General features: G+C 68.9%; 9 protein-coding genes across 9 annotated transcripts; 6 read left to right on the forward strand and 3 right to left on the reverse strand.

Annotated features, from left to right (window-relative positions):
- Window positions 1-78: 78 nt before the first annotated feature.
- FA09DRAFT_341870 (hypothetical protein) lies at window positions 79-3,046 on the forward strand (the record flags this gene model as incomplete). The annotated part of the gene is made up of 6 exons (XM_025744501.1): window positions 79-486; window positions 549-742; window positions 1,058-1,162; window positions 1,215-1,280; window positions 1,334-2,438; window positions 2,501-3,046. The coding sequence occupies 6 exons, from the start codon at window positions 79-81 to the stop codon at window positions 3,044-3,046; spliced, it is 2,424 nt and encodes an 807-aa protein (XP_025594973.1).
- A 384-nt stretch (window positions 3,047-3,430) lies between these two features.
- Window positions 3,431-5,750, forward strand: FA09DRAFT_332816 (glycoside hydrolase). The gene has a single exon (XM_025743609.1). The coding sequence runs from the start codon at window positions 3,649-3,651 to the stop codon at window positions 5,719-5,721; it is 2,073 nt and encodes a 690-aa protein (XP_025594974.1). The 5' UTR covers window positions 3,431-3,648; the 3' UTR covers window positions 5,722-5,750.
- A 199-nt stretch (window positions 5,751-5,949) lies between these two features.
- Window positions 5,950-6,834, forward strand: FA09DRAFT_332817 (mitochondrial triosephosphate isomerase). Its single transcript, XM_025743610.1, has one exon. The coding sequence runs from the start codon at window positions 6,032-6,034 to the stop codon at window positions 6,812-6,814; it is 783 nt and encodes a 260-aa protein (XP_025594975.1). The 5' UTR covers window positions 5,950-6,031; the 3' UTR covers window positions 6,815-6,834.
- A 27-nt stretch (window positions 6,835-6,861) lies between these two features.
- On the reverse strand, window positions 6,862-9,577 carry FA09DRAFT_363556 (hypothetical protein). Its single transcript, XM_025745603.1, has 3 exons — window positions 8,340-9,577; window positions 7,964-8,271; window positions 6,862-7,762 (listed from the first exon to the last, which is right to left on the reverse strand). The coding sequence occupies exons 1-3, from the start codon at window positions 9,530-9,532 to the stop codon at window positions 7,083-7,085; spliced, it is 2,181 nt and encodes a 726-aa protein (XP_025594976.1). The 5' UTR covers window positions 9,533-9,577; the 3' UTR covers window positions 6,862-7,082.
- Window positions 9,578-10,115: 538 nt separating this feature from the next.
- FA09DRAFT_332819 (hypothetical protein) lies at window positions 10,116-11,033 on the forward strand. The gene is made up of 2 exons (XM_025743611.1): window positions 10,116-10,506; window positions 10,910-11,033. Exons 1-2 carry the CDS (start codon window positions 10,130-10,132, stop codon window positions 10,992-10,994), a joined length of 462 nt encoding a protein of 153 aa, XP_025594977.1. The 5' UTR covers window positions 10,116-10,129; the 3' UTR covers window positions 10,995-11,033.
- Window positions 11,034-14,181: 3,148 nt separating this feature from the next.
- On the forward strand, window positions 14,182-15,124 carry FA09DRAFT_302714 (glucocorticoid receptor-like (DNA-binding domain); the record flags this gene model as incomplete). The annotated part of the gene is made up of 3 exons (XM_025740414.1): window positions 14,182-14,440; window positions 14,505-14,585; window positions 14,952-15,124. Coding segments are annotated over 3 exons (513 nt in total), but the record flags the coding sequence as incomplete, so codon positions are not given.
- Window positions 15,125-17,242: 2,118 nt separating this feature from the next.
- FA09DRAFT_290764 (hypothetical protein) lies at window positions 17,243-17,648 on the reverse strand (the record flags this gene model as incomplete). The annotated part of the gene is made up of 2 exons (XM_025739964.1): window positions 17,243-17,391; window positions 17,450-17,648. Coding segments are annotated over 2 exons (348 nt in total), but the record flags the coding sequence as incomplete, so codon positions are not given.
- Window positions 17,649-18,479: 831 nt separating this feature from the next.
- FA09DRAFT_173881 (hypothetical protein) lies at window positions 18,480-19,613 on the forward strand. The gene has a single exon (XM_025739311.1). The coding sequence runs from the start codon at window positions 18,597-18,599 to the stop codon at window positions 19,332-19,334; it is 738 nt and encodes a 245-aa protein (XP_025594980.1). The 5' UTR covers window positions 18,480-18,596; the 3' UTR covers window positions 19,335-19,613.
- Window positions 19,614-19,812: 199 nt separating this feature from the next.
- FA09DRAFT_284776 (hypothetical protein) lies at window positions 19,813-21,260 on the reverse strand (the record flags this gene model as incomplete). Its single annotated transcript, XM_025739877.1, has 4 exons — window positions 19,813-20,588; window positions 20,642-20,662; window positions 20,719-20,794; window positions 21,015-21,260. Coding segments are annotated over 4 exons (1,119 nt in total), but the record flags the coding sequence as incomplete, so codon positions are not given.
- Between the last annotated feature and the right edge of the window lie 1,742 nt (window positions 21,261-23,002).

Consider the following 23,002-nt stretch of genomic DNA (forward strand, 5'->3'; position numbering starts at 1 on the left):
CCCTGACACCTCCAGCCCATCTTCTCGCCGTCCATCCTCCACCCTCCCGCACAGCTCACTGCGGGCCCCTTCGACGCCATGGCTCTCTCCTTCGAGCGCCGGCCGCGCATGTCCTGGCTGCAGAATGCCGCGGGCTTCCTCTCCCTCGCGCTCGCGTGGATCCTGCAGCGCGTACCCTTCTCGGCGCACTTCTGCGTGATGCTGCTCGGCATGCTGGGCCCCGTCTTTGCGCCGCAGCTCGTCGCCTTTGTCGTCGTCGCCGTGCACATCGTCTTTGTCGCCTGCCAGACGCGCTCGGCGTACGGCGTCTGGGCGTGCTGGCGCGGCACGCTGGCGCACTCTCGCCGCGACTGGCGCGAGTACCACGCCGACGAGCGGCGCAAGCTGGCGCGCCACGGCGGCGCAGACCATGTGCTTGACATTGACGACGTGCAGCACATCATCATTGTGCCGGCATACAAGGAGGACCTGGCGACGCTGCGCGAGGTGAGCACGCGCCGGTGCTGCCCTGCTATCGCGCCTCCCCGCTCACGCCGCGCCCGCCGCAGACGCTCGATGTGCTCGCATCGCACCCGCTGGCGCCGACGAGCTACCACGTCTGCCTCGGCATGGAGGAGCGCGAGGCGGGCGCGCCGGCCAAGGCGAGCAGCGTGCTGGCGCCGTACCGCGCGCGCGGTGCCTTTGCCAGCAGCGCCTTCTCGCTGCACCCGGGATCGATTTTGGGCGAGAGCGCGGGCAAGTCGTGAGTGCTTGGGCGGTGGATGTGGTGCGGAAGCAGGTGTGAGGGTGCCAGCAGCGGAGATAGCACGGCGGCCTGTGCTGTGGGCGGGCCCATAGGCAGCCGGAAGGCGCGAGCCGAGGCGGTGAGGCGCGGTGCTGCTTTCGGCACGCCTGAGCCGCGGGGCGCGTCAGCCCCGCGGGTGCAGCGCCAGCGTCGCGCGCGGCGGACGCGCGTCTGAGCGCCGCGGGCCCGCTCCACCCGGGGCCGCGCTAGGCTTGAACCCTGCCCTGCTGCTCCCACGACAGTGAAGCGAGCCTGACGCTCATGCCCCTCCAGCTCCAACGTCAACTGGGCCGCACGGCACATGGCCCGCCGGGCGCCCGTCGACCACAGCCGCACCGTCGTCACCGTCATGGACGCCGACACGGCCTTCGCCGCCGAGTGAGTCGCGCCGGCAGCCGTGCGTGTGCGCACCAGCTCACATCTCGCCCAGCTTCTTCCTCTCGATCTCCGCCTACTTTGCCCTCGCTCCCGCCGACCGCCGCCGGCGCACGTACTAGTGAGTCCCGCCCGCCTGCTTTTGACAAAGTCCATGCGCTCATTCCGGCCTAGCGTTCCTCCCACGCTCTTCGACCGCAACGGACCGGATGTGCCCATCTTCATCCGCGTGACGGACGTCTTCTGGAGCTGCGCCGGCATTGGCCAGATCTACCCGAGCTCGGGCTTCAAGGCGCCCACGTCGGCGTACGCCGTGTCCATGGAGCTCGTCAAGTTCTGCGACTTCTGGGAGGGCGGGCCGGAGGCCATCGGCGAGGACCTGCACTTCAGCGTCAAGGCTGTCTTCGACACCAAGGGCACCGTCATTGCGCAGACGATCTACAGTCCCGCCTCGCAGCTGCACGTTGTCGGCGCGCCGGCCACTGGCCCCGTCATGGCGTACGTTCACGACCTGCAGGCCCGCTGGAGCCAGGCCGTGCGCCACCTCTGGGGCTCGCTCGACTTTGGCTACTCGTGGCACCGCGTCCTGACCGGCCAGTTCGGCCCGGGCCAGCGCAAGACTGGCTACGTCGCGCTCAACACCGAGGACGACGATGACGACATGGACATGCCCGCGCCGCGTGACGAGGAGGAGGGCCTCAAGACGACGTACCTGCTGCCCACGGGCGTGCACCTCGAGGACCCGCACCGCTACCCGTCGCCCTCGAACACTGCCACGACCGACACGACGCTCACGGACTTCGACACGGTCATGCTGCCGCGCGCCGCCAAGAAGGCGCACGGCGACGACGACGGCCAGGAGTCGGACAGCTCGGGCGAGGACATCTGCATCAAGCACACGCACGCGCGCGGCCTCTCGCTCGCCTCGCGCCCCGGCCGCATGCTGCACAACGTCATGGAGGCCGACCTGGCGTGCGAGATGCCCGCCCGTGCGCGCATCATGCCGTTCATCTCGCTCTTCTTCCGGCTCTTCGAGGCGCACATCATGATCGCCTCGATGTTCGTCCTCACCGCCATCCTCACGATCTACCCGTCGGTCGTGTACCGCAGCGGCCGCATGGCCTTCACCGACCCCTTCAACCGCCCCTGCACGTGGGAGAAGTGCGTCCAGGCCATCTTCGAGTCGCCCTTCTCCGCCGGCGCTGTGCTGCCGCGCGACACTGCGCCCGGCATGACGCCGGCGTGGATGATGCCCGACATCGTCATCTGTGCCGTGCAGGTGCGTAGCGTGCTCTCGGCCACCATGGCAGTCCGATCGCTGACAGCATTCTATCTCAACAGCTCGCCCGTGCGCTTGGAGGCATCGGCATTGCCGCGACGATCATCATGTGCTGCCTGCACGACTACTACCACAAGGCTGCCGCCGTGACACGCTGGACGGAGTCCGAGGCGGTGGCTCGCTCGTGGCGCGAGGCTGGCAGCGTCGGCCGCGCGCCGGCACGCTACCTCGGCGTGCGGACGGCGCAGACGTGCACGCGCAAGTGGCCCCGGGCGCTGATCGACTACCTCGCCATTCCCGCCGGTCTGGCGTACGGCGTGGCGCCGATGCTGTATGCGCAGCTCTGCCACCTGCACACCAACCGCCTGACCTACACCGTCAGCGCCAAGAGCAAGACGATCGTCCTCGCCACGCCCTTTGTGGCCGAGGCAGAGACGCGTCTCTCGCTCGACGCGTCGCGCCGCAGCATCGAGCGCGTCCGCCAGTCCGTCGAGATTGGCCGCATCTCCAGCGACGGCCGCGGCATGCGTCGCTTCTACAACCCGGAGGGCTCGATGCTCAGCGAGAAGGACACGCTCGACGCACGGCCGCTGCTGTCCCGCTACTAGAGCGCCTCCGAACCCCTGCTCCCTATACTGCTCCTTCTAGTCTCCCTCTCACGCATCGGATGCCTTGTCCTTCCCGTCTCTACGCACATTGGGTCTCAGCGGCGTTTCACCTTGCCTTGCGGATTGCACAGTCATGAAAATAGATGCTGCTGTGCCGTTAGGTTGCGCGGGTGGGGCCCGTAGAGTGGCGCTGAAGACGACCTCGATGCCGGTGCCGGGCGCTCTTTGAAGCTCCTGCCGAATTCGAGCGAGTGGCTGCGCTTGCGTGCTGCCGAGGCGCACGTGGCGCACGACCCTGTAGCGCCGAACGTGCTGCAGAACGTGCATAAGCACAGCGGCGGCCGAATCTGAGTCGGGCTGGTCTCCTGCGGGGCAGGCGGCGCGGCGACCGCCGGGGCCCCGGCCGCCGGTCTCGCGTGACGGTCTTGCTCGCGCTGGCCGCAGCCGTCGGCCGACTCGTAGATTCCTGTCCTCAACCACGACATCCAGCAATCCCCTCAAGCCTTGGTGCAGGGCGGCATCGCGCTTGGGCCCGTCACAGCCCGCGCGGACACCCTGAGCCGCACACACGCGAGTCGCACGCCAGGTCGCCCGGCCGCATCATGTTCGCGCACGGCTGGCTCGCAGCGGCCGTGCTGCTCTTGGTCGCAGCCTGCCAGGCGGCAGTGCTCCCGATCTCGGCACAGCGGACGTTTGGGCATCCGCACGAGCAGCATCAGGCCCTGCGCCTGAATGCGACGCAGCAGCTGCTCGCGTCGTGGGATCCGCCGCTGAGCACGCGCGGTCGCTTCGTCGTGGATGCCAGCGGCAAGCGCTTCCCGCTCCGGGCGGGCAACTGGCACGGCGCCTCGGGCACGTATCTGGACAGCGGCAAGATTACCGATCCTGCGAACCACCATGCGAAGGAGGTGGCGTTCCAGACGCCGCTCGGCCTCGATCGCGCGCACATCGACGACATCGCGGATGACTTCGTCGCGCTGGGGCTGAACACCATCCGCTTGCCATTCTCAAACGAGATGCTGCATGCGACTAGCCTTGTCCCGGACGATGCGCTGCTTGCCAATCCGCAGCTGCGCGGCATGACGCCCTTCCAGGTGTTCGAGGCCTGCGTCGCGGCCTTGACGAGTCGCGGCCTGGCCGTCATCCTCAACAACCACACGGCGAAGAGCATCTGGTGCTGTGGCCTCGACTCCAACGCACGCTGGAACACGGGCCAGAGCGAGGCGCAGTGGCAGAGCGACTGGGTGCGCATCGTGCGCCACTTTGCGCCCAATCCTCGCGTCGTGGGAGCCGAGCTGTACAACGAGGTGCGGCGAGACTTGCTGCAGGACCCGACTTGGGGCGGTGGAGGCGACACCGATTGGTGGGCAGCCTCGCTCCGCGCTGCGAACCGCATCCAGCGCGAAGCGAGCCGTGACATGCTCATCGTCGTGGGCGGCATCAACTTTGTCGGCATCCCGACGCCGTACACCGAGCACTACCGGCCAGAGCTGGCGCCCGTGGCGCAGCTGAGCCACGCTCTCGCCATCCCCGACAAGCTCGTGTACTCGTCCCACTTCTACGCCTACACCGGGCCGAACGCGACCGGCGCTGATGCGCCGTCTGGGGTCCGCGACCCGAGCTACGCAGACTTGACGCCGGCGCAGCTCAACGCGACGATTGACCGCCTCGCGGCGTACGTCGCGACGGACCTGTCGAGCCCGCAGATGCACTACACGGCGCCGGTGTGGATCAGCGAGTTCGGCGTGGGCCGCCTCGACAACTCGACCAAGGACCGCGACTGGTGGGAGCACTTTGTGAACATCCTCGTCGCGCAGGAGCTCGACTTTGCCTACTGGCCGCTCGTCGGCTGGCAGAAGAACGGCACGGGCGACGGCTGGGCGCTGCTCGCGTGGGATGCCGACGGCTCGCTGCTCGCCATCGACGACGAGAAGAAACGGGACTGGCGCCTGCCGGCGTGGCAACGCCTGATCGCCGCCTCGAGCTCGGATTCGGCGCGACAGGCCGTGCCGCAGGTGGAGAGCTGGCTGATGCTGAGCACTGCGCACGGCAGCATCCAGCAGAGCAGCACGCTGGCACCGGACCTGCGCTGGTCGCCCGGCGAGACGAAGGCGTCGTGCCCCGACGGCTGGCGCCTCGTCGGCCTCTCGCACGAGGCGCGGCCGAACGGCCTCTGCACCGATGCCACCTTCGGCCGCAACGCCTGGCGCGACGGGCAGTGGGACGTGGTGGCCGACGAGCGCAACGTGATGCGCGACTGGGCCAAGGGCTACCGCAAGCGGCAGTGCAAGCTCGAGGCGTACGCCATCGGCTACTCGTACGACGGCGACGGGCGCAGTGCGGGCCTCGTGTGCGTCACCGACGCCGAGGAGCGTGTGCGCGGCAAGCAGCGCACCGTGACGTTTGACCGGTGGGACGCGCTGCCCGAGGAGCACGGCACGTTCAAGAGCGCGGGCACGGCGGGCGCCTGTGCGCACGACGAGGTCATGATCGGCTATGCCTTTGACCCCGCCGACCACGGCGGCTGGCCGGCGGCGCTGCTGTGCGCCACGCTCGAGCCGGCGACGGGCATGTCTGCGGGGCCGTCGCTGCAGATCGACGCCGGGCGCATCTACGTCGGCAGCCTGCTCTCGGTCTTCCTCACGGCGTGGGACTGCATGCGGGCGCTGCTGTAGGGGAGGATGGACTGTGCTGCGAATGTCATCATCTGTTCTTCTGCTCGTGCGGCTGAGTCGGTGAGGGGAGTCGAGAGTGAGGGGTGGCCGCTGTGGGGAGCGAGCCTGATGGGCGATTGAGTGCGCACGTGACGCGTGCTATTCTTAGACGCCGTGTGGTGTGGAGGCAGGCCGGCGGCGGTGTCTTGCGCTGCTGCTGGCGCGGCTCGCCTCCTTGATGCCGTTTGGACGTTCTCGCGATGCTCGGCACGCTGGGTGGCGGCCCGTGCTCACTCCTTCTTCCCACCACACCACCAACACCCAACCCACCATGTCTGCCGCACCCGCCCGCCGCCGCCTCGTCGGCGTGTCGTACAAGATGTACTTCGACCTGCAGAAGACGGACGCCTACCTGCAGGCCGTGCTGCCGCACCTGCCCTCGCTGCTTGAGTCGCTCCAGCGCGAGGTCGACGTCTTTGTCATTCCCGACTTCGTCTCGCTGCTCTCCTACCGCGACGCCATCAAGAGCGCCGGCGCGCCGCTCTTCCTCGGCGCGCAGGATTCGCACCACGAGGACGCCGGCGCCTTCACGGGCGAGGTGTCGCCCAAGGTGCTGGCGCAGGCCGGCGTGCGCTTCGTCGAGATGGGCCACGCCGAGCGCCGCCGCCTCTTCGGCGAGACGGACGCATGGGTGGCGCAGAAGGCGCTCGGCGCCGCACGCAACGGCATGGTGCCGCTCATCTGCCTCGGCGAGCAGACCAAGGGCGGCGGCACGCAGGTCGCCGTCGACGAGTGCTGGGCCCAGGTCGAGGCCGTCTTCCGCGACATTGCGCCCGACGCGGAGGTCGTGCTGGCCTACGAGCCCGTCTGGGCCATTGGCGCCGCCGAGCCCGCCGGCGCTGAGCACGTCGTGGCCGTGACGCAGGCGCTGCGGCAAAAGGCCGCCGACCTCAAGCGTCCCGGCCTCGTGCGCATCCTCTACGGCGGCTCGGCCGGGCCAGGCCTCTTCCAGAAGCTCGAGGAGGGCGTCGACGGCCTCTTCCTCGGCCGCTTCGCACACGACCCGCAGGCCTTCCTGCGCACGATCGAGGAGGTGGGCAGCGGCAAGAAGTGAGGGGCAAGAGGGATGCAGGAAGCAATGAGACGTGTCACACCGCAGTAGGATGCCGAGATAGGTTGCACTTGGGTGATGCGTGAGAGAAGGGGCCATGAGCAGCGGAAAGGAGCGATTACATGCGTGCAAGCGAATAAGGCGAGCAGCGGGCAGATAGGAGCAGACCGGCAGTAGGACGGAAGCAGCCAACGGGTGGTGGAGGTGGAGCGTGAGGTGTCCGAGGTGATGCGAGAGAAGAAGGTGCGAGGGCATCGGACTGCTTGACTGTCTACTTTCGCCGCCGCTTGCCGCCTGCGACCTTGCGAATCGAGATCATGTCGCTCTCGATCTCCCAGTCGCGAGCGGCCGTGAGCTGCGCGACGCTCTTGCCGGCGTCCCAGCGCAGCCGGCCGTTGCTCACTGCCGCAGCCGCCGCAGCTGCTGCAGCCGCGGCAGCACGGCCGCCCCGGTCCTCGTCGTCCTCGGTGTCGCCGACCGCAGCGAGTGCCGCCGCGGCCGCTGCAGCTGCAGCTCCGCCAGCCTTCTTCTTGCCCTTGGCGCTGCTCTTCGCCGCCGCGCCAAGCAGCGCAGCGCGCATGCCTGACATGTAAGAGCTGTCCGCCATACCGCCGCCGCCGCCAGCCAGGCTTGCTGCCGGATCGAGCACGCTGGACGCCGGCAGGCCCGCGAAGAGGCTGCCGAGCCCGCCCAGCGCATTGACTCCAGCGAGCTCACCGGCCAGACCGACGTCCGAGAGCAGCAGACCGAGCCCAGCAGCGATGTCGCCGGGCACGCCGGCGCCGGCAGCATTTGCGCCGCTGCCACCGCGACCGCTCGCCTCTTCGCCGGCGCCTGCATCGCCGCCACGCCGTCCGGTGCCGCCTGTGCCGTTCGCGCCGGGGCCGCCTCCGGGCTTGGCTCGCAGCTTGCGCGTTGCGTGCGGGCGTGCGGCAGAGTCGAGGAAGAGGTCTGTGCCGGGCAGGAGTGTCAGCGCCATAGCCAGCCGGACCAATGCGCACCCGTCCCGTGCATGCAGCCTCAGCAGAGGCGGCACACCACCATCACTAAGCCCGGCGCCTGACGCACGCGCATGCAGCGTGGCTCGGGCAGCTCTGCTGCTCCAGCACACCTGCTCGCCCTGCCAGAGCCCACCAAAACGAAGCAACTCACCACCTCCAAGCTCGCCCTCCTTCTCTTCCCTCAGGCGCCGTCTGCGCTCCTCCGTCGCCGCAAGCAGCCGCTCGCGCACGTTGCGGCGCGCGCTGCGCGCCTCCTCCTCGGCGCGCGAGCACTCAGCGTCGTGAGCCGCACGGGCACTCTCGACCTGGTGCGCGTGCAGCAGAGCACTGCGCTGCAGCGCTGCGTCGCGGCTCAGCAGCAGCGAGTGGGCGGGCAGCACGTAGGTGCGCAGCAGCGAGGGCGAGAGGAGCAGCGTGGATGCCCGCGTGGCGAGCGAGGTGGAGAGCTCGGCAAATATGCTGTGGTGGCAGAAGGAAGTCAGCAGCTGCAGCGACCCCGCACCAGACGCAAGCCGGTCCACACTCACAGATCGCGGTTCTCCAGCGTCTCCCAGTGCGAGCGGTGCACGCGCTCGACGACCTCGCGGCGCTTCTTGTCCTTCTTGCTCTCGCCCTCGCGCTCTCGCTCGCGCATCTCACGGGCTTCGCGCGCCTCGCGCGCCTCCTGCTCGCGGATCTCGCGCTCGCGCGCCAGCTCCGAGGCGTGGGCGTGCGCCTGGGCCTGCTGCTGCTGCGCCTGAGCCTGCTGCTGCAAGAGCTGCTGCTGCTGGTGGTGCTGCGCTTGTGCTTGCTGTTGCGCCTGCTGCTGTTGCTGATGGTGGTGCTGCAGCTGCGCATGCTGCTGGTGCTGCATGTGCACCTGCCCGGCGTGCGACTGCGGATGCGGCATGCCGGCCGATGAGACCTTGCCGCCGAAAGACTGGACGCCAGGTGGCCCTGCCGCGACAGCCGCGGCCGATGCGTTCGTCTTCGGCCGCTTCGGAGCGCGTGCTGCCTTCTTGGCCGGCGCGACCGAGACTGCGGCCGATGGCGGCGCTGGAAGTGCTCCGGCATGGCCTGCGCCATACTCTCCTCGGCCAGGTGCTCCTCGTGGCGGCGCATGGCCCTGCCCGTGTGTGGGCGGCTGGGGCATGTGCTGCGCATGCATTTGAGGATGCGGCGGCAGCTGTGCCGGCGGCGGCGCTGGCGAGGCGTGTGCTTCATAGCGCCCACCAGCGCCGCCGCTGCCGCTGCCGCTGGCGCCGTTGCTGGTGCCCGGATAGGCGCCGGCGCCGGGGTAGTAGTAGTGCTGCGGCGGGTGCTGCTGGTGCGCCGACTGCGGCGGAGGCGGCGGAGGCGGAGGAGGCGGTGCCGAGTGGTAGCCGTAGCTGGCGCCGTAGGGCCCCGGCGGCGGCTGGGCGGAGGAGTAGCGCTGGGCTTCGTGCTGCCGCTGCTGCTGCTGTTGCTGCTGCTGCTGGGCGTGCTGCGCCTGAGCTTGCGCCTGGGCGTGCGCGTGTGCCTGCTGTTGCGCTTGATGAGCCTGCGCCTGGGCGTGCTGCTGGGCGTGTGGGTGTGGCAGCGAGTGAGGGTGGGCGGCGTGCGGGTGGGAGTAGTAGGGTGCGCTGCTGTAGGCGGCGCTGCCGGCGCCGCTGCTGCTGCCGGCGCCGGGCGTGGCGACCTGCGTGGCGGAGCTGCTGACGGCGGCAGGCATGGCGGAGACCGAGGAGCGGTAGGCGGCCATGGCGGCGAGCCGGGAGCAGGGGATGGGGTGCGACGGCAAGAGCAGCGGGGGCGAGGCGAGCAGCCCGAGGAGCAGAAGCGCCGGCTCGAGTTGGCTTGCCTCGCCGCCGCGCGCTCACCGCGCCCCGCGCGCGCCGCGCCGAGGAGGCGGAAGCCGGGCACATCGCCTGTGTCCTTCGCGCGTGCCGCCGCCTCGCTCGCCGCATCAGCAGCAGCCGTGCAGGAGGGCAGCAGAGGCACCTCGGCATCATCGCGGCTTCGCACACGCGCACCGGCGATGGCCGGCAGTGAGCAGCAGCCGCGCATGGGCCGCTTCCAGCTCGTCGAGCACAGATCAGAGCAGGGAGCCAAGCATTCGTCGTGCTGCGCCAGACTGGCCTCACCTGAGGCCCAGCGGCGTTACCAGCCGCGAGCGCGGCCGCTCGGCGCTCTCGGGCGGTACAGGTACGCGGCGCGGCGAGGCAAGGGAGGGCCGCGCTGCTCCCACGCTCTGCCACGTGCGCGGCGCCGCCGTCGCCGTCCGTCAGCAGCAGCGCCGCCTCGCCCCGGACGCGCTCTCGCTCTCCCTTCTTGCCCGCGCCATCCTCCACCACCGATCATGTTCCGCACCCTCGCCCTGCGCGCCGCCTCGCAGGCCTCGGCCTCGGCCGCCGCCGCGTCGCCCGTCGCGCGCACCAAGCTCAGCACCGAGATCACCGGCCTCGCCGTGCACCCGGCGCCGCTGGCGGCGCTGCGCTCGACCTACGAGTCGACGCTGCGCCTCCTCGACGCCCTGCCCGCGGCCAGCGTCTACGCCGGCGCCGCGCGCGCCGTGACGCAGGCGCGCCTCGACGTCGTCAACGGCGCAAGCGGCGCCGAGAGCGAGGCCGCCATCCTGCACGTCGAACAGACGCTGCAGCTCGGCCAGGCCGAGGAGCTGCTGCTGCAGGCGCAGGACGAGCTCAAGCTCGCCGCAAAGATGGCCGAGTGGAAGGCGTGAGTGTTGCGGGCAGATGGAGGCTCGGTGGAAGGCGGGGCCGAGGCATTGGGTCGGCCAGTGACTGGCGGGCGCGCAAGTTCGGCGGGAGCAGGACCTCGTTGCGCAAAGGCAAGACGACCCTTGCCTTCTCTTGGATGCTCAAGCCAGAGCGGGAAGTGGGCCGATTGGATGACTGGTGGCGCCTGAGGCAGGCGTGCGAGATCTCTTGCTCTCTGCTGTGGTCATGGCGCCATGGCTCCCGGACTGGTCTTTGAATCAAGTCAGCGCCGTGGCGTCTGGATCGGCCTGCAGAGCGGTCTGGGAGGCTTTACACCGCCACTCGTGAGGCGCTGCGGGTCAAGCGCCTCGATGCGGCCCAAGCTTACAGCCGAGCGCGTCCGCTGACCCGCACCACCTCAGACACGAGCCGCTGGAGGTGCCGCCGCCGCCGCATCAGTGGGAGTACACGTCGATCGCACAAGAGACGGGCGAGGGTGGTGCTTAAGGAGCAAGAGCAAGCACAGACGACTCGATGACATGTGCGGCGTCGAGGCGCCTGATACAGACGGGATTGGGGGGGTGGGGACGTGCAATGCTAGGTGTGCGTCGTCCCGCAACAGTCTGGACGTGGATCGGGCGGTGCACGCATGCTGCAGCATGGCGGCGGTGAGCCAGATCGCTGTTGTATGCCGCGAAAAGGACGGCTAGGCGCGCGCGCGAAGGCGCTGACAGAGTGGCGGATCAACGATGGCGCTTGAGGGCTGTGCGTGGCGTCAGGCTGAGACGAAGCCACGGCGGTCGACGTAGCTATGCGGGTTACGCGGTGCAGCAGCCTGGCGCAGCATGCCAGCCACAGTCGCAGCCGTCAGAGCGCCTCTGTTCTGACTCAAATGACGGCTCTAGATTGAGACGCGTGGGCTGATGGAGAGAAGGGCGCTGCGCAAGGGTCCCGGCACCTGCGCGTCCGCCATTCGGATGGCTGGTTTGAGCACACGGATCAGTGGCTCGTGAGATAGGGCGAGCACAAGTGCGTGTCGGGTCAGTCCCCGTCTCGAACGCAGTCTATGGGCTCTTGCACTCGCAGTCTTTCCCTGCTGGGCACGTCGCCGCTGTCCCCGACTCGCACGGCCGCGTGGAAGTCAGTATACGCAGCCTCTGTGCCCTATGTGCTGCGCCAACGCACCGGGCACACGCCTCTGCCTGCTCGATTGCCATTGTGCAGGCCTCCTGCTCACTCGAGGCGAGCAGAGTTGAGCGAAGTTCGGCTGCGCGGCGTGCTGGGCTCTCGCGGATGAGCAGGCTCTGCGGGATGGCAGGAACGCGGCAAGACCTCGCCCTTGTGACGTCTTGTGCATGCATGTAACCTAGCGGCTTGACTGTCTGGCAGTGCCCAGGCATAGCGCGAACCTCATGCGCCCTTTTGCAGCCCGCCGGCACTTGGCAAAGATAGCTTGAGTTGAGTATAGCCGTTGCATTGCTGCCTTTTCGGCAGCGGCCCATGTCGTCCACCGCGCCCAGATGCCGCTCTGCGCGGACTCCACGTGCTTCTGAGACGTCTCACTGTCGCTCACACTCCAGAACTGAATATCGAGCGCAAACCGGTGGCCAAGCGATGCTTGCGCAGGACCATACTAAGGACGAGCTCGGCGCAGGGATGCTCCCTGGAGGAGGCGAGGCGCTGCTCCCACGCTCGGTCCTCCCGGCACACGCGCTGCGATCACGATAAGATCTCGCGCAGGGGCAGCGCCGCGATCGCAGCGCTCCAGGCCATGCTCTGAGCCTGGCTGCTGGTTGACGCCTTGACGCGACATCAGGAAAGCATGATCTGAGCAGCTTCACCGCACGCACGCCCAGGTGCCGCTCGCTCGAGTCGTGAGAGCAGCGAGAGGGGCGTCCAGCAGCTTCGGACGTGCCGCCGCGGGCTGTGATCCGCGGCGCGCGTCGGCGTCCGGCAGCGCCCTCGGACCGGCGCGCGCCTGCCCCTTTCTCTTCGTTCGACCTTCTGACGCTGCCGCGGCTGCGCTCTCTTCGCTCGTTGCGCCGCCGTGACGTGGACGCCGTGCATCCTCCGAGTGGCGCTCGAGCGTTTCTTCCAGAGGCGAGCTGGCGGACGAGATGTGAGCGTGGCGGTGCTGCCCCTTCTTGCTCTGCGGCGTTTCTGCCGAGCAGGCAAGCGCAGAACGCCGCCAGCATCAGAAGAAAGAGTGCCGAGCGGCGGCGGTGGCACACCTCAGCATGCCCTGTCGCCCCTTCGCTGAGCGTCGCTTCGAGTCGAGCAAGCGTCCGAGCATGCCGCACAAAGCGCAAAGGAAGCGCATAGGGTGCGCAGAAGCGCTGCGGATCGGCTGCCGTGCGTGGCATGCTGCAGCCAATCAGCGCGGCGCTCCGCTGTCGCACGCACATCACACGCGCGTAATCGAATCTAGCCGAGGCGAGGCAGAGAAGATCGCGGCGCAGGCACACGGGCCGCGTGCCTGATGCTGGGCTCGAAAGGGTGCGGCGCGCGGGGCAACCATCACCGACGCAGCCGGCGCAGGGTGCACGGGGAGCGGCTGCATCATCGCGCCGCGATCCCGGCTGCGCACAAGGAGGAAGAGACTCTTACTGAGGCTGGCTCGCACAAGGGCGGAGCAGAGAGGAGGAGCGACGTGCCGGCGGTGACATCGGAGGTGACACATCAGCGCGCAGGCGCAGTGGATGGACCGCGGCGGCGGCACAGTGCGGCGTGGCGCAGCCAGTGCCCCGGACCGGGCAGGCCGCGCTGCCCCTATTCGCCGGCGCCTGTGGCAGGCTTGAAGCGCTGGGCAGGCCGAGAAGGAGCACGCTGGAACGTGCACGATGCTCGACGGGCTGCTGCGGCGGCCGTGTGGGAAAGGCGTGCTCGAGGCGGGCGCTGTGCCGCGATTTCGATAAGCCAGCGATCAAGATCATGCTGGCCCTGCGCCCCGCGCGGAAGAAAAGTTATCGCGGCGGCCCGCGCGCAGAGGAAGAGACGCTGCCGCCGCCACGGCCACGAGCCAGATCAGCGGAGCCGCAGCGAGCACGAGGATGCCGAGCAGAGCGGCGCAAGTGGGGTTGCGCTCATGCAGAGAAGGGAGAGGTAAAGTGCCGATTGGAGTGCGGGCAGAGGGCGCAGATGCCGGCGCACAACTCGGCTCAGCTCAGCGCGCAGGAGAGGAGAGGAGGGCCACCCGCGGACGGTGCGGCTGCCGTGCCGAGGCGCGGCGCGGCGCAGGGCAGGCGCAGCTTCGACACGATGCTTCTCCGCTGCGTCTGGCCCGCCGCGGCGCCGGCTGACAGGCCGCGGCGCTGCGAAGCCGCTCGGCCGCACCTCGTGCTGCATCTGGCGGCCCGCTCGCCTCTCTGCTGCGCACCCTCACACCCCGCTCCGCTCCTCCGTCCCGGCCACACGTGTGCCGCACCCCTCGCACATCCGCTCTGCACCCCTTGAGCGCGCTGCGATGTCTGGTGCCGCCGGCGTGGCCGCGCCGCAGCGCCCCATGAGCATGCTGCCGCCCGCCTCGGCGCCTCCCGCCTCGCCGCCGGCCAGCAGCGCCGTGTCGCTGCCCAGCTTCGCCAGCCTGGACCAGGCGATGGGCACGGCGCCCGGCCAGGCCGGCAGCGCCGCCAGTGCGCGTCGCTACGCCGCATACGCGCCGTCGCCGGCGCCGGGCACGCCGCACATGCACGCCATGCCCCGCCTGCGCCACGCACACGAGCAGCAGGACGGCAGCCCGGGCCTCTCGGCCTCGTCTGCTGCTGCCTCCGCCTCGGCGTCGGCGTCGGCTTCGTCGTCGCGGCACACGTCGCCGCTGCCGCCTCCGTCCGCGTCTGCCGCTTCCAACTCGGCGTCGGGCTACGAGGTCAGCTGCCGCAACTGCGGCACCACCAAGACGCCGCTGTGGCGCCGTGCGACCGATGGCAGCGGAGGAAGCCTGTGCAATGCCTGTGGTGAGTTGCTGCTGTCTCGTCTTTGCCATCACTTCGGCCGCAGCCCGCTCACCCGCACTCGCAGCGCTTTACTTCAAGTCGCACAATGTCCAGCGCCTCACTGTCGCTGCTCCGCCCTCGCCGGGCGCCTCCCGCCCCGTAGCTCGTCCGCCCGCGCCGGACGCGCCAGTCGAGAGCCGTGGCTGCGCATCTGCTGCCGGCAACGGCCCGAAGACGGGCTCGTGCCCTGGCGATGGCTACTGCAATGGCACGGGCGGCACCGCGGCGTGCAGCGGATGTCCCGCCTACAACAACACGCTGCAGAACTCGGTGCGCCGGGCAAGCGCTGCTCGCACCTCTTCTAGCGGCGCCAAGCGGCGCACGAGCGGCGAAGAGAGCGCCACGCCTGCGCCTGTCCGATCGGGCAGCGCCGAGGCGTCGCCCGCTGCTTTCGCAGGTGCCTCGTCCTCACGCAAGGCGTCCATGCCAGCTGCAGAGGCTGCGTCTGGTGCGGTCAAGGACGAGGACGAAGAGCTCGGCGGTCTGAAGTGCACCAACTGCGGCACGACGACGACGCCGCTGTGGCGCCGCGACGAGGAGGGCAACAACATCTGCAACGCCTGCGGCCTCTATCAGAAGCTGCACGGCACGCAGCGGCCCATCGGCATGCGCAAGTCGGTCATCAAGCGCCGCAAGCGCGTGCCGCAGGGCGCCAATGCCAGCGCCGAGACCAAGGCGGCCGCTGCTGTTGCCACGCCGCCCACACCAGCAGGTCGCAAGAGCGACAGCAATGCGGCGCGTGCGGCACGCGAGCTGGCGCAGGAGAGCAGCAATGCCGCACACGAGGCTGCCATGGCGCTGATGGAGGTAGGACGCCCGCCGACGCACCATGCTATGCCGCAGGACGCCGCTCGCGGTGCACCCCTCGAGCCCGAGCGTCGTGGCTCGATGGACAGTCGTGCGTCCGCCTCTGCAGGACGCCCCGCCAAGCGCGCCCGCAAGAGCGCAGCGCAGAGCCGCGAGGCGAGTGTGCGAGCTGATGAGTCGCCAGCCTCGAGCAGCAACCTGCTCGCCCCGATGCGTGGCGATGCGAACGGCGCTTCTGCGCACGACATGCGCGCGCAGATGCACGGCACGCCCTCGCCGCAGCCGCCTGCGCAGATCATGCGTTCGCACGAGACGCCGCCGGGCTGGAACGGGCCCAGCAGCCAGATGCGCACCTCGGACAGCTCCGCCTCGCCTTCGCTGCCGGACGAGCAGCAGCACGCACTCAATGTGCAGGCTCAGCAGCTAGCGTCGAATGGCCACGGCCCATCGAACGGCGTGCAAGCGCACCACCACCACCGTGAGCAGCATCGTTTTGCCTCGCCGCTTACTCGAGCTGACCGTCTACTTCGCAGACCACCACCATCACCACGCGACGCATCCGCACGTCCACCACACACACGCGCACGCTGGCGCGCCGCAGCGCCCAGCTGGTGCGCCCATTAACGGCATGCCTCAGGGCCCGGCTCTCTGGGCCGAGCTCGAGCGGCACATCTCCGACCTCGTCGGAGAGAAGCGACGCCTCGAGGACGTCATCTACCGCTCCGAGTCTCTGCTCGCTGCAGCGCGCGCCGGCACGTGGGCGCCGGGCATGCCGCTTCAGCCGGGCCCGACGTCTGCTTCCAGCGCTGCCATGCGCGAGCCGACCAGAGCACAGGGCAGACCTGCGCACAGCCACGTCCACGCTGTGCCGCACGCGCATGCGCACGCCCATGCGCATCAACATGCGCCGCACGTTCACCACCCGCGCCACGCCCACGCACACCATGCGCATGGCCATACCCACATTCACGCGCTGCCGCCGCCACCGCCGTACGTGGCCGGCCCCGGCGGGCCAGGCGCTCCTCGCTCCTCGGGCAGCCGTGCGCCGAGCGAGGCTGGCGACGCACCGGAGCGTGCCAGCCCGGAGCAGTCGCGCCACGGCGCCGAGGCGTCCGAGAGCCGAGTGCCCTGGTCCGACGTCCAGGAGCTCGCAAGCTCGTCCGCCGCGAGCTTCGAGGCGCGTATGGCCCGCCTGCCCGTCAAGCCCGCCGTACCTCTGCGCAGTGCTGGCAGCGCTGCCTCAACGGACAGCACGTCGCCGCGCCCGCGCGTGTGGGGTGCTGTACCTGCCGGCGCGCAGGCCAACGAGGCGCCTGCCATGCAAGAGTAAGCGTCTCGAGATCGGCACCTCGCCATCACGTCGTCAAAAGCCGCCGACGGCAGAACCAGTCCGACTGGCCGTCGCGCCGTTGTGAAGCCTCACACACCTCCCGCCGTCTCATACGGCTCATCTCGCTCAGGAGCGCAGTCCCTCTCCTTCCACCAGTCTGCCTGTCACCACGGCGCGCGACCCGCCGTTCCCGTCACCTCAGCGCTGTCCTTTTCGACAATGTCATCTGCATAGCCGTGTAGAAGTTTGCAAAGCTGCACATGCGAGCGTGCTGTTGCATTTCGGCTGGCCACGACGACGTGTTCGACGTGACGAGCGAGGGGTAACATACATTAGGGAGCGAGACAGGAGCGGTGCTAAGTAGATAGGCCCAGAGACGGTGCTGCGGCGTGGCTGAGAGAAGCGATACAGTGCTGGCGTGGCGGGATGATGCCCGCGGTCGAGGGCGGCGAGGGTCGTTGAGAGAGAGTAGAGCGATAAGCGGGTAATAGTGGACATGCGGCCAGCGCATGAGGAGAGAGGAGGAGCGGCGCTTAGCTGCGCGCAGGGACGTCGCGACCGAACAGTCCCTCGGCCGCCTCGGTCTCGGAGTCGGTGTCCGCGAGGAAGTCGGCGCCGAGGAAGAACGTGGGCTGCTCGATGGTGAAGAGCGGCGAGGCGTTGCCACTGTCGCCCATGAGCACGACGATGTAGTCGTCGCGCGGCTCGAGGTCCGAGGGCAGCGTGATGTCCGCCTGGTCGTCGGTGAGCAGGAAGTCGCTCGCCAATGTCCACTCTGCAGCGAGGCGGTGGTGAGTACTCGGTCGGGGATGAGAGGTGCGTGGACGACTCACTCAGGTTGAGGCCGCCCGAGCCGTCTGCCGGCTGGTAGCCGAGCTTGATCATGCCGCGGTAGTTGCGCGCCTCGTCCGGGATGTCCTCGGTGGACCAGGCGACGGTCTGCGTCTTGCCTGCGCCCCACACAGTGGCCGACGTGGGCTCGATGATGCGCGGATTGTAGACGAGGCGGCGCTCGATGTCCTCGATGAGCTCGGGGTCCGACGGGCTGCGTGCCTCTGCCGGCTCAGCCCAGGCCCACGGCTGGACGACATCGCGGATAGCCAGGTAGTCGGCGTGCTCAGCGCGCTCCACGACCTGCGGCAGCGGCGAGGCGAGCGACACGACGGGCAGCAGCGCAAGCAGGAGTGCGGCGAGCTGCATGGCGGCGACGAGGCGAGTGGTCGGTAGAGGTATAGGTGTGGAGATGTGTGATAGAGCAGAAAGAGCGACGGGCGAGCGAGAAGAAGCGAGCGAGGAGATGTGGACACGGCAGACACGGAGCAGGAGAGAGATGGAGAGGAAGTGGGCCTGCCGGCGGCGGCCAGTGTATATGTACTCTGCCCGCTCTGACGGCGGAGGCTGGAGAGGGAGCGGGCAGGAGCAGCGCAGCGCCCTCATCACGCTCGCTGCGCCGTAGCGTGCTTGCGTAGCGCGCTCTGCGGGCCCGGAGCGGGAGCGCGACATGCGACATGCGCCGCGCGCCGCAGCCGCAGCGGCGGGAACGCAGCACCGAGATGAGCAGCAGCAGGACGGCCGCCGGCTTGCCTTGGCGTGCCTCGCTGCGAGCGGCCTCAGCGCAGAGAGCAACACACACACACACGGCGATTTGCGTAGCAGCACATGCATGCGAGACGTTGCATGAGGCCGTGCTCGCCATGTGCACTCGGCGCCATGGTCGGCAGCGCGGAGGTGCCAAGGGGCTGAGCAACCCATGGACGGCGCCGCGCCGCACCGCACCGCCGGCAGCGGCGGGAGCGAGCCGCCGCCGACGCTGCGTGCGCGCCGCAGCGTCCAGCATGCAGCGGCAGCAGGCCGGACGACGCTCCCACAGACACAGCTCAGCCCGCACCTGCACCCTGTGCACTAGCCGCTCCATCTACATGCCGGCCCGGTACGCCTGCAGCACCGCACGCGCCTCGCCCGTCCCAAGACGGCAGGTCCATGCTCGCCGCGTGCTGCGTGCGGCAGGTCTGCTTGCTCGCAAGACACCGCACTGGGCCGTCGCATGCTGCAGCGTGGCCGGCTGAGGCAGGTGCAGACCTTCTGCATTGGGCACACCTGCTCGTCAAGCGTCTCGCCGGAGCGCTGGGCCATGCACGATGCGACAATGCGGATCGCTACGCCCACGTGCGTGGGACGCGTGACCTCCGGCAGGCCGGCACGCCTTCGAGCTCCTCCGGAATGGAGGCTGAGGCGTCTGGCTCAGCGCCGTCGCAAAGATTCATGCTGGTAATCCCACTTCAAGTCGAGTGCTCCTCGCGCGTGCGGACCCCGCAATGGCAGTTCTTGCTGGAGCGTGGGCGCATGCGCGTCAGGGCCGCCCTGCCAAGAAACGGGCGGCGCGGAGGCCGCGCGGCGCGGAGGCCGCGCGGCGCGAGATGCACTCTGGAGACACTGACTCTCGCAGAGACCATCTCAGCCTGCACGCCAGGCCTCCGCACTAGGCACAAGTGTCGTTGCGCAACGACGGCAATGGCAGATGGCAGCGCCCACACGGCGTTGAGCGAGAGGAGGATGGACCGCCGGCGCGGCGCGTCTGCAAGGGGCCGTGCCTCCGCACGCGCCGCGCCAGCCGGCGGCGGTGCGGCGATGATGATGCGTCCAGCGGAGGCGCAAGCAGCAGCAGAAGCAGCGCTCGGTCCTCTCCTCCTCTCCTGGAGAACGCAGCAGCCTTCTTGACGCAAGCCTCAAACACCTTCGTATCGATGAACGCACGGCACCTGCGCTCCCAGAAGTCGGAAGGCAGGCGGAAGCAAGCGCGGAGCATGTGGTGGATTAGGCTAGAACAGCTAGCAATGAGCGACACAGCCGCAAGGCCGACCAGCGGCGTGCGACAACTTCTCAGCGTGCAAGGTGGGATGCTGGTGCTGCGCAGCAAGGTGCTTCGAATGTAAAGCCCGAGGCAAGCGTCCCGAGATCGTGCGGGCTATCAGAGAGCAGCAGCAAGCACCAGGCCGGCGGCCGCAGCCGAGATCGAGAAGACGGAGGCGGCGGAGAGCGAGGCTGCTCCGCTGGAGCCGCCGCTCGAGGAGCCACTGCCGCCGGAGCCGCTGCCGCTGCTGGTGGAGCTGCCGCCGCGCGAGCTGCCAGAGCCGGAGCCGGAGCCGCTCGAGGTGCTCGTGGCCGAGGCGCCCTGTTGCCGCGGCTGGTCGATGCCCTGCGCAAAGAGGTAGTCTTGGCTGGCGGCGTTGGCCATCATCTTGTAGTCCTCGTGGCTTGTGTTGGGCACGTAGTTGAATGTGTGCGACGCCGGCTTGCCGCCGGGCAGGCCATCGAGAGCCTTCTCCATGTTCTGGCCGCGCTCGAGGTGCGACGAGCCCTGGTACTGCGCCTCGCAGTGCGTGTCGCCCGGGCCGTCGTCCTCCAGGCCGAGCGCGTACTGCACGCGTCGGCCAAAGTACTCCTGGTACACGCCCGTCTTGTTGCGGTTCACGTCGCTGATGCGGTAGGCCGGCAGGCTGCCGCCGATGCCGTACGCCCACTCATCGACGGAGCTGCTGCAATTCGAGCTGGCCGGCTGCACCGGACGCTCGCTCGTGGGCCAGACGTACGCTCCCGGGTTGCCGACCCAGAAGCTGATGCTGGCGTCCTGGCTCGTCGGCTTGCGCAGCATGGCATAGCGCTGCGCGAACGAGGCGCCGAGCGAGTGCCCGGCAACGATGATGCTCGTCACTGCCGGAAACTCGGTCGTGTTCAGGAAGCGGTCGATGAGACGGTCCATCACCTCAAAGGTCGAGACCGACGCGCCGTTCGGGCCGCGGCTCTGGCTGCCGACGCTCCATCCTCCATTGCTCCAGTAGAGGTCAGTAGACTGTGCAGCACCAGCCTGCGCGTCCTCTTCATCGAGCCACATCGGCGCCGCGATGAGCACATCCGCAAGCGTGGTTGGCACTGAGGAGTTGGCGACAGCGCAGATCAGGCTGTTGCGGAACACTGCAGGAGAGATGTAAGAGCTGGCTCAGAGACATGTGCGATGAGCGACTGACGGTTCGAGTACTTCCAGGCGTCTGAGCAGGGAAGCGATCAACTCGGGCACGGTCCGGCGTCAAGCTGCTCGACTCACCACGCGGCTTGCCCGGCTGGCCGATGATCACACGCTTAATCTTGGTGTAGTCCTTGGTGTTCTCGATGTACAGGGGCTGCGCGAGGCGTCAGCATATGCGGTCTCTGCTGCCGAAACAGTGCTGCTGCATTCGGCATTCTTAGTGCTTCGCAGCTGGTACGAAAGCAGCCTCATGGAGGCCTCACGGCCTTGCCAGGCCGCAGCATGTCTCCGAGGCAGCTCGGATACCGCGCCTGCTCAGTGCCATACTCCACCCACTGTCCCGTCCCCGAGAAGCGCGCTAGTGCAATGCTCACCTGCGTTGCGCCATTGATGACCAGACTGCGGTCGAGCTCGAAGCCGACGAGCTGCGGCAGCGCCTGCCAGCCGCCGTCGGCGCTGCCGGCCACGACGGCGCTGCCAATGAAGATGGTGCTGCAGTCTGGCACCTGGCTGTCGTCGTCCGAGCCGCCGACGGTGCTCAGTATGACGGTCTGGCCGGCGGCATCGCCCTCACGCGCGTTTGGCGGCGCCGAGCCGTTCTGGTAGTTGGACGCCAGGTAGGCCGAGTTGAAGGCGGCGTCGGCGACTCGGGCGACGAGCGCATGTGCATCAGCAGCGGCAAGGCTGCTGCTGCGCTGCTGCAGCTGGGCGGCGACGCTGCTGCTGCCGCTCAGCGCCAGCGCCGCGAGGGCGAGGAGCGAGAGACGCAAGGCGGGCATGCTGGGGGGAGGAGACTCGCGTGCAGGGAGAAGAGAGTGTGGGTGGGGACAAGAGATGCGTGTGGCGTGCGCGGGCAGGATGTGGTGGAGAGACAAGGAGCAGGCGGGTGGTGGTGGTTTGTGGTGGAGCTGCGTGTGCCTGTGCCTGGCGGTCGTCTGGCCTCCGACGTCGCGCTCCAGCCCTTCGACGTTGGAGCGGAGTGGCCTTGGCGCAGCCTCTCGGCACGGCGCAGCGCGGCGCAGGCGAAGTGGAGTCGCGGCCTTCGGCACGGCGGCAGCCGCTTTGACAGCGCCTGCAGCTGCTGCCAAACAAGAAGCGGCAGCATGCAGGCAGATCTCGGAGCTTGCCGCGACTCCGCGCTCTACATAGCAGTCGAGCCACAGCGGCAACAGGGATGCATAAGAGGCACGCTTGGGCTGTCGTTGGGCGCAGCTCGAGCGCACCAGCCTCGGGCTGAGAAGGCGCCCGCGAGCCTTGTGCGCGATGCAGGGGCCGGCGCCACGCGGCGGCTCGGCGGCGGCGGATGCGGCTGTGCCGGCAGAGCCAGGGTCCGCGCGCGCCCTCGTAGGCAAACTACGGCTGCGTCAGGCGTGCTGCTACTGGCCCTGAAGCCTGCCACTCACGTCGACGTGGCCCGGCGTGTCTATCAGGTTGAGCAGCGTGCCCTGCCACTGCATGCTCACGGCCAGGCTCTTGACGGTGATGCCGCGCTCGCGCTCGACCTTCAGGTTGTCGAGCACCTAACGGTTGTCCATGCGTCGCCAGCTCTGTGTCCGCAGCTGACTCGATGCGTCAGGGCCCGTCCACGTCCTTCTCGAGAACGTCGAGCAGCTGGGCTGGCCGCCTGGCGTCTTCATCGAGACGGTCAACGGCACGGACCACGCGTGCCACAGGTGCGCCGAAGTGTCGTGCTGGGCCGTCACCATCTGCAATGGCGCGCTCTTCTACCCGTCGCTCTGCGCATTTTTTGCCTCGATTCGAGACGCTTGTGGTAAGCGGGCCGCTGCCTGCAGCCGTGCGTGCGCTCACGCCGTCGCAGATGCTCGCCGTGCAGCGCCATCAAGAGGCACGTCTCGCCGCGCACTACGCACGCTTCCTGGCCGACGGCGCGCCTGTGCTGGAGTTTGAGGTCACGCGTGCCTGCCCTGCAGCAGTTCCTCACCCTGTTCGGCCTTGCTCGTCGCCTGCAGGCCCCACGCACCGCCGACGAGAGTGCCGAGACGGAGCTCGACGCCTAGCTCTCACACTTCAATCATACTAGTGATCATTGATTGCTGCCGCTTCTTGCGCCTGTTGTCACCTCTCGCTGCGTGTCTCGCCTTCAAGTTCTGTCGTCACTCGCTGCCTGAGAGCTACGCTTGCTGCGACGCAGCTCAGGCGAGCTCTGGCCGATCGTGCGGCCGCGCCCGCGGCCCTGCGTGCGCACCATTTGCCGTGGCGGCTGCTCATCCTCCTGCGGCAGCGAGTCGTGCGGTCGCTTGGGCGAGCCGCCAGAGGGCAGCGAGTCCGCGCTGCGGCTAGCAAGAGAGCTGTGCGCGTCGCCGAGGCGAAGAGCTGTCATGTGCTTGACCGGCTGAGAGGC

This window comes from Tilletiopsis washingtonensis (assembly GCF_003144115.1).
Source record: "Tilletiopsis washingtonensis strain MCA 4186 unplaced genomic scaffold FA09scaffold_28, whole genome shotgun sequence".
Taxonomy (NCBI): domain Eukaryota; kingdom Fungi; phylum Basidiomycota; class Exobasidiomycetes; order Entylomatales; genus Tilletiopsis; species Tilletiopsis washingtonensis.